Here is a 9,211-nt window from a genome sequence, read left to right as displayed (position 1 = left end):
AGAGAAGAAAGAATTCAACTTTTGGTTGTGAATCTATTTTAGCCTCTGTAAAAAGTTCTTAAAGTGCTTTATTCTTCTGTTTACTTTTAGACAGTGACTGCAGGTTTGACAAGGAAATCAGGTCTCCATGGTTTGGAGCAGGCGTTATTGCTTTTGCTCGTGTCTGTGTGTGTTAGCAAAATAGCTCTTAGACCACTGGATGGATTTTAATGAAATGTTCAGAAAGTAATCATCGGATGTGTATCTACAACTGAATAATTTTTGGAGTCAGTTCCATTTAAAAATAGCCCGCCACAGCTCATTGACATTGGCCAGCACATGAATGTCTCTTATCTGTCAGTTACTGAGCTAAAAGTTGATGTGGTAGTAGCTGAGAGTCATTCACCACGCGTACTCTGAGTGGGACATCTTGTGATATCTCATTTACCATAAATCTGTAGGACAAACAATAACATCAGACAATTTTAATTTGTTGGTTTCTGTGTCATACTGATAAATGAACTCTTACTTCCTCTGTCCTATTTTTAACGATTTGTCTGTTTTATATGTAGAACGTGCTGCTGCTCTTCTAACTGCAGTTTTATTCTTTCATTTGTAAGTTGCACAGCATCTGAATGCTGAGCTCACCCTCCCTGGGGCCCGGGCTCTGACGGAGGTAAACCTGATTGGATTATATAGCTCCTGAGCAGTCAGGACTGTTCAGCCGGAATGGGAAATTACCTTCAGGAAACACACGAAGCTCCACGGCAGGTAAACAGCCCTGATCTGCAATGTGACTCAGCCGTGGTTGGATGGTGGAGCGGCAATCTCCCCCGTCAGCAGCTGCTAGCTCTGAAACATCCCCGCTCCCAGTGAAGAACAGAAAGCATGACTGTCCGTTTACACAACACCTGGATCATACAGCGTGACTTTTAGAGACAACTGGAGAAAATACATTTTCTGTGAAAATAGTGTGAACGTTGAGAGCTGAAGTTTGCTGAAGAAGCTGAAACTGAGTTCTTAAAGCTAAAAACAACAGAACACTCAGTAAAAGGCTAAAAAAAAAAACACAGAACGCTAGCTAAAAGAAGCAAAAAAGCTAGCTAAAAGCCAGAAGCAGGAAAATACTAACTAAAGGCTAAAAGTAGCGAAAAGTAACACAAAGGTAGCTAATGGTTAAATGTATCAAAGAGACAGCTAAAAACTATAAGTAGCAAATGGTTAGGTAAAAACTATAAGTAGCAAATGGTTAGGTAAAAGCTAAAAGGTGCAGAACAGTAGCTAAAAAACTAAAAGTATGAAGTATGAAGTATACTGAAACAGATTTCAAAGAGAATAATGGAGAGTTCAATGCACACTGCCTATAAAAAGTGTTAAAGTCAAAAATCAGTCGTAGTCTAAATAAATATTCACCCCCCTTTACTCGGCTCAGAAAAAAGATTATTAAAAGGCACAAGTCGGGTGGTGATACGAAAGCATTTCCAAACATCCACTGTAGTTCTGTTAAATCCATCGTCGAGAAACAAAAGGACCATGGGACGTGTTTAAATCTACCAAGAGCAGGCCGTCCTCACAAACTGAGCTTTTTTCCTGAGTTGAATTACAACAGTCAAAATTAAAGGGGCCATTACATATTTTACGTTACATTTTTTATTGAATGAGTATTTCTCTGTAGAAATTTGATTTCAGATTGAGGTTTGATTGACCCTGACTGATTTATGACAGCAATAAAAGCATAAAACATTTAAAGGGATGAGTACTTCTTATAGGCACTGTCGTTCTTAGGGGCAAACATTTGTGAATAAACTTAAACATCTTAAAAGGTATAAAAGTTACGAAATCCAAAAGCCGTAGCACCCATCTCACATGCGAGCTGAACATTTTGATATATGAATGGCTAAAAAAGCACAAGTGTGTAAAGTTTAGCAGAAGTAGTTTGATGCCAGAAAGTACAAAACAGGGAAACAATGTGAATGTTGACTCAGGGTTCACACAGTGATATAAGCTGGATTGCAGCGACTTCACATCAGATATGTGGAAAGAAGAAGATACGAGACGAACATTTACTGCTGCAGCTTCTTTTCACAGGCTCTGACCCTCCCTCTGCATTCCCCTCCATTTCACCCTGTTTCTCCACGCCCTTTGACCTCTACTTATCAACCCCTCCCCCAACACACACACACACACGTCATCTTTAACACAGTCTGTGATTCTATAGTGTGAAAAACTATCAGAACAAGAAAACAATCATGTCCTGATAACCCAGTCTTTCACCTGACTGCATACATGTTCTCAAACTGTCTTTTCTTTTCTTTATTTGACTAATAAATAGATTAGAGACAGCGCTGACAGCAGATCACTGTGGTGAGTCAAATAATATCAAGGTATTTTGAAGGATTTGTAATCATTTTTAGGTTTGTACAAAAATAAAGGAACAGTTCCAACTTCAAATATTTGTAGCAGTGTCACTTGTTTGGCTTTCTCATCATCTGAGTTGATGGTGTAAATGTTAGTGTTGACATGTTGAGTTTGTGTCAAATAAATAATCAGGTAGTTGTAACTGTCATACATCAGTGATAACACCAAATTCTTCTGCAATGTGGCTACTTTATTTTTGATGCTCACGCTACTGATGATACTTTCAGACTTTACCCACATGACATTTCCACCCATAACAGTGTATTGGAAATGAGTCGTCCTCTGAATGCCGCTGCACCTGGTCCAGCTCCATTTCTGCTCCTTTCATGTGGCCAGGTTTTACTATGAGAGCTTCTGGGAGTTGGCCAACTTCACTCAGGTCTGACACCTAGGTGTGCTTTATCCTAGGATGGAAAAAAAAAAGTCACCATCTGCCAGAAAGTTTTTTGGGGACTGTTACTCTTGGGGTGGTACCAAAACCAAAAGCCAGACCAGAATTTCAGGAGTTTATTATGTTGTCATGTACATGTTATTTTAAAAGGGTTAGGGTTGCATTGGACATCAAGTTTTTAGGAGTGGTCATTGCCCCCCCTGGCCTCCCCTTCGAGGGGCGCTGCCAGCTACTTGACTTGTGACATAAAGTAATTTGACCCTGAACAACTGCACTTAGTAAGAATATAAAAGATACTTGTACAAGTACAAGTTTGTCATTTTTGGTTTACAAACCATGATTTATAACTGAGAAAGATCACTTGCATTCGTCTGGTTTCTGAAATTATTTGCTGCTATGTTAATTGACCCAGTGAAACTGACCTTTGACCCGTGTGTGCTTCAGGAAAAGCTGAAAAGTGGGTCAGGAGGAGCAGCTAAAGTCCTCTCAGGGCGAGGGAAAAAAACAGGAGTAAAAACTTAACTGAATTTAAATTAGAGGAGAAACAAAATTAGTAGCTGAGAGTATAATTTGAAGCCAATGTTAATCGGATAAAATGACTGACCTAATTCTGCATTTTTGTCATTTTAGACTGATGGGTGTATTCTGACATTATTCTGGTCTGCCTAACTCTAGATTTAGTTTGTTAAATGTATCTAACTCTGGGAAAATCCCACCTACATAGTCATTTGCTTTAAAACACTAATATTTGGGGTCAAATGGTTAGTTTGTTCATCTGAATAGTTTGTGATAAAAGGGATCAAAGTAGAGGATTTTCCTCTACACAGAAATAAAAAAACGTGCAAAATCTCCTCCTTTTAACGAGTCTCAGTGACGAAGGAGGCAAGGCGCTTTCACGGTTTGCGTCCATTTTGTGCTCAGAAGCCATTTTCTAACCGAGGCGGCGCTGGGATTCCTGCGGCCGTGTTGCAGCGAGACCAGCAGACGGTCCGGCAGGCTCTCACACGACCAGAGCCGCCATAACCCCAAACTATCACTACAAACACCCAACAAATAAGGACTGAGACAGAACAGGCGCAAACTAAGGAGCACGGGGCGCCGCCTTGAAAACAGACAAACTTCGTGTGTGTGTGTGTGTGAGCGAGGCCGGCCTGTAGAACCGGCCAGACTTGATCAAACAGTGCGTCTGAAAGTGTGTTTGTAACAAGCACTTCCATGTAGTTTAAAACAGGGCTTTACAGCCGACTGCCACAGCGTTAGGTGAGACGGACGGAGGAGCACTTTGAGGGCAGATCCCGTTGCGCTGTTCCCAAGTATCGCCGCCATATTGCCCACAATGTTGGAAACATTTACCAGATAGGTGTCTGGAAGTGAGCTGGGGCGGTTTCAGCGGCCTTACGAAAACAATGCGGCTGGACCTATAGTTTTACTGCTCTAAAAGACAACAGGTAATGTCTTTCCCATGCTCGGCTTTCTCCGTGGGTGAGAGAAAAGCAAAAGGAGCAGGAGTGAAGAAGAAAACATGCGGGGGATGATGAACACGTTGAAAGAACATTTAAAAGGTTACACAGTCTTAGCTTGCACCTTGGCTCCATATAAGCAAATCTTAGCCTGCTTGGAGCACAAGGCACATATTTGATCAGGGGCACCATTAAGGGGGGAGCACAGGGGGGTAATGGTCACCCCTAAATAATTGGTGGCCCCCACAGTTTTATCCTCTTAAATTCCAGTCCTTTTTTTAGTAAATAATATCAGCTGCAAATAAAACTAAACTAGACATATGTAGATAAAGGAATCCACTAACCCTTGTAGTTGTCAAATGACCTATATATGACAACAACATAACAAATCTAAAATTCTCCTTTGGTTTTGGCATGCCACCCCCAGACTTACATAGACCCCCATCTGGCTACCTTTTTTTTTTTAATTTTCAGGAGGCGCCCATTGTATTTAGGTCATGAAATGTATAATTAGGTCACGGTAAAGATTTAAAAAGATTTATAGGAATTGTTGAGTTGTAAACACATACTGGTGCCTACAAGAGTAGTTGGTGGGCGGATCAATCCGAGTATCGATACCAAAACAGAAGTATGTTTGTTGTTTCTGAACTAAATGTTTAAAAGATAACGACTTTTGTACACTTCAAAAAAAATTTGAAGGGGAAAAATGTTTTTTATATCGTTTCTGAATAAAAAAACAAGAATAGTACAAATTCTCAAACTTACATTTTCCAATTTGTACTGATGTTATTTTTTGCAAATTCAGTAGAAAAATCCCGGGGGGTTAAAATACACTCAATCAGCTAATACACAGAGGACAGCAAAAACCAGTTGTTTAATAGTCATGAAATTATATTTAACTTCAGCATGTTGATGATAAAAACAACACTTTGCTGTCCTCTCTGTGACAGTGTATAAAAATAAAGTATCTGATCAGTATGACTCCAGCCATGTATTTACTTGATGTCAGATTGATACTAGATCTTGCAGTATCGCACACAACTACACGACAGGGTCCGCCTCCTCTTCCGCCTCTACTCCACACTGGTCACGTGGTTCAGGAGGTGGAGATGGGGGGGGGGGATAAAAACGTAAATAAGAGTCGTCGGAGGGGCGGGGGTTGTCCTCTGCCGGCTGAAAGAGAGAGAGAGAGAGAGAGAGAGAGAGAAAAGGACAGGCAGAACAGAACAGAACAGAGCGACGGGCAGAGAGAGAGAGAGAGAGGAAAACAGTTGTCCAGATCTGGTCCCGCCAGAGTTTTCCCACTTCTCCGCCATCAGCAGTCCACCCGGTTCAGCCCACTTCTTCCACGGTTCGACACAGAGCCCACAGGCTGCTGGAGCCGGCTGCGGATTGGATTTCTAATTCAGCTGGATTTACATGAACATCACCGCCTGGTTCCACTTTCAAACCTGAGGAGGGTTTTTTTTATTTTTTACTTTGGTTGCTTGTTTTTTTTTTTTTATTATTAATTTTTGCTACCGATTTTCATATTCGGGTTTATACTCTCTTTTTTTAGGGGGGGATTTATAATTATTTTGTTATTATTATCAGCCCCGCTCCTTTTAGCGTGATTTCCACTTTCTGTTTGGAGTGACATCTTGTTGCGCTAATCGATTTCAGGTGCGAAACTTTTTAAAAAAATTATTTTTCCTCAGTTCTTCTTTATTTTTATACTTATTCCCCCCTTTTTTCTCCATTATTTTTGAAAGCATCCCCCCCCCATCATGCACAAGCTGTATATTGGGAACCTAGGCGACAGCGTGACTGCCGAGGACCTGATCAAAACCTTTGACGACCACAAGATCCCGTACTCTGGACAATTTCTGATGAAGAACGGATATGCCTTCGTGGATTGTCCCGACGACCACTGGGCCATGAAGGCCATTGAGACGTTTTCTGGTGAGTTCAAATGCATTGAAGCCGTGACACATTAATTAGTTTCATTCATTTTGAATATCCAGGGCTGGATGCCGGCTTCCCTCAGCAGTAGGTCCCAGTTCTCCCCTCCATCGTCCACCTCATGCACGAGAATAAAAATGCGTTTATTTTCAGATTTATTTCACTGCTAGTGTTTAATGAATTGGTGTGTGTGTGAGGGGCTTTACGCCCAAGGGAGTCATTCAACTTTTGCAGGAGGGGCACCCTCTAAAACAGCCAAACATTAAGCTGCATTGGATGAACATAGATAATAAAGAGGTGATATTTCATGGTGGCGTTAAATGTTAGTAGTGTTTTAGCGGGTGGACCCTTACTTAAGGCTGAACTGGGTATTCTGGTGCTACTCTCCCCCTCCTCCTCCTTTAAGAGGACAGTCCACACCACGACAAGACATTCATGTCCCATCCCGTGTCTCCAGCCTCCCAGTGTCCCCGGGTGTCCTGAAAGTTCGGTCCGGTCCGTGAAGCCAGCTCCATGCAGCCTGGTGAGGAGGTCGTCATGTGCGCTCCCCTGCCTCCGCACGAACCATGGCGATGTGTATTTTTAAAAATAAAGATATTAAAAAAGAAAGGCGCCGTTATCACAGTGTTTTAGCCTCAATCACGTTAAATGATTGAGGCTAAAATTAAATGAGAAAGCGTGTGTTGAAGCCACCATGTGTCTAACGTTTGGCTGTGAGACGGGGAGTGTGGGTTAACTTTTAATCATCTCGTGGACCCTTTAAACACGTTTCATGTCGGACCTGGATCCTCTTTTTTTTTCCTTGTTTTGATTCAGAGCTAAAGTTGGGAGTTAAATGTATTTAAGAACATGCATGTAAGAACCTCCACCCTCCCCCTCTCCTCTTCAAGGCCTGTGAAGCTAACATGTTAGCATGTAGCCACTAAATGCACTGAAACCTCCCCCTCCTCGTTTTGTTCCCCTCAGGTAAAGTGGAACTTCATGGGAAGCGGATTGAGGTTGAACACTCCGTCCCCAAGAAGCAAAGGTACTGGAAAAAACACCCTCCTCCTCCTTTTTCACAACCCCCTTTCATGTGTTGTTGGGCGAAGTTCCTGCTCTGAAGAGTTTTGACGGGGTGGGCAATAGAAAAGCAGTTTTTTCCCCACTGTGTGTTTAAACTAAAAGCTCTGGTTGAACGCACGTCTCCGGGGCCGGGTGGTGTTTAACCCGGTTCTGTTCGTCAGCGTTCCCGCGGCCGGTCACTGCTGAGGACCCTGTGACAGTCTCCAGCGCCTGCAGGGCGAGAACTCCTCATTTCCTCAGATTATCTGTTGGTTGGGTGGTATTGAGTGAATCAAGTTAATATGGTGAACACACATGACCATTTTAACAGCTTAAAGTCTGATTACACTTTTTAAACACAAATGGAGTCTGCATGCTACAGTGTGCCATGTTTTGCTTTTGACGACTTTTTCCAAATGCCTTAGTTTTTGAATAATTATTGCTAATTGCATGCTGTCTGCTAATCTTTTTGCTCTGTTTGTCCACATGGCTTGAGTCGGTGTACGACGTTGATTTCTATGCTCTCTGGTTGTAAATCGGTTTGTGTAATTGTTGCTTAAAACAGGATCCATTCACGTTAAATGTAGGGTGCTGGGAAATTTCGACTACTCGTTCCCTGTTAAATCTTGTGAAGACGTTATGTTACGTTATGTTATCTTAGTAGAAAAATAATTTGAAAGTGAAACGTCGAGTTGTGTTTATTTTTAGGACTTTGTAGGCGTTTTTTGGGTTTAATAATTAGATTTTCTATGAATAGATTTACATGTGAAGTAAAACGGACGCATGCAACTATTTCAGCAATAAAAATTGGAAACTTGTTGGTGACTTTTTATTAGTTATTTTAGCTGAGCAGTGTAAGAAGCGGATCCGAGCGGATTTTAACAGCATTATGGAGCAGAACCTGTAACCTTTGGCACAGATACAGATGAACACAGCACCGCCATTTGGCAGTGTGTGTATGAGTGTGTGTGAGTCGGCCACATCATGGGTGAGCTATTGGCTTTAAATGTACGGTAACTGTAATCATATTTTTTTTTTTTTTTTTTGTTTACGCAATTCGAGTTAAATTATCCAATTGGGGCCCTTTTTAGGTGTCCGCACTGCTGCCTGAATACACACATTTCTTTATTTTTATTTAAAAAAAAAATCAACTCTGTTGTAGCACCATCGACAAAACACATAGCTATATGTCGATTTGTTTCATACTGGTTTAAAAGAATAAGGAACAAACAAAATGACAAAAAAGCGTCAGAGTAGACCCGCTAAAGGCGGAGGTAAAGTCGCTGAATTATTCTGTTGGAGCTGTTGTGTGTGTTTGGGGTGGGGGTCGCTGGCCTCCATTCTGATAACTTTCAGCAGACGTAATAATAAAAGGTGATTTGCACGTTTGATGGTGGGGGAGACACCGTGGGTGGGTGAGAGGCCTTCCACGGCTCCACTACACGTGGTGCGTTCACGTACAGAGGAGACGCTCCACGTCAGGCGGTGGGAGCAAAATGGCGCAGCCTTGTATGAATGAAACAGTGTGCAGAAAGCAGCGTTTTTAGTCCCACCCCGGTCTCACTCGCCCCACCACCCCACACGTAAGCGGCACAACGAGCCCGGTTCGTTTGGTATCGGCTGTGTGACTTCTTTTGGTGAGAACCACGCTTGAACTTCTCTCAGCTCTTTCCTAAAATGGCCGTTCAGATTCCCCTGCCTGCCAGAGCTAGTTCACAAAATGTCTCAGAACGATGTTTATTTAATAACTCACAAGTCATTCGCCTATTTTCCAAACGACTTTGTGTGGTGACGTATTTGACAAAATATTTTGTAAAAAAATAAAAATAAAAAAATAAAATCTTTCACGTAGCAATGTTGTCAAACAATCCACATTTTTTAAAGCCATGTGTTTTCAGCAAAATAAAAGAAGGACAAATTAACAAGCTGCTCCTGTAGTTTTTTATTAGGATTATGTTTATTCTCCCTGCCTAATATT

General features: G+C 41.7%; 1 protein-coding gene across 2 annotated transcripts in view; it reads left to right on the top strand.

The window, feature by feature from the left end:
• The first annotated feature begins 5,475 nt into the window (after positions 1-5,475).
• igf2bp1 (insulin-like growth factor 2 mRNA binding protein 1) overlaps positions 5,476-9,211 on the top strand; it is a 66,449-nt gene continuing 62,713 nt past the window's right edge. Inside the window, exons 1-3 of one of the 2 annotated variants that reach the window (XM_017440837.3) lie at positions 5,476-5,910; positions 6,000-6,189; positions 7,156-7,216. In XM_017440837.3, coding sequence (XP_017296326.1) covers positions 6,015-6,189; positions 7,156-7,216 — 236 coding nt within the window. In that variant the 5' untranslated portion in view covers positions 5,476-5,910; positions 6,000-6,014. Of the gene's footprint in view, positions 6,190-7,155; positions 7,217-9,211 lie in introns of both variants that reach the window. The other variant, XM_017440836.3, reaches the window with a different exon arrangement.

This window comes from Kryptolebias marmoratus, linkage group LG12, assembly GCF_001649575.2.
Source record: "Kryptolebias marmoratus isolate JLee-2015 linkage group LG12, ASM164957v2, whole genome shotgun sequence".
Taxonomy (NCBI): Eukaryota; Metazoa; Chordata; class Actinopteri; order Cyprinodontiformes; family Rivulidae; genus Kryptolebias; species Kryptolebias marmoratus.
The sequence above is the reverse complement of the archived record's forward strand: the minus strand, read 5'-3'. Positions and strand labels throughout refer to the sequence as shown.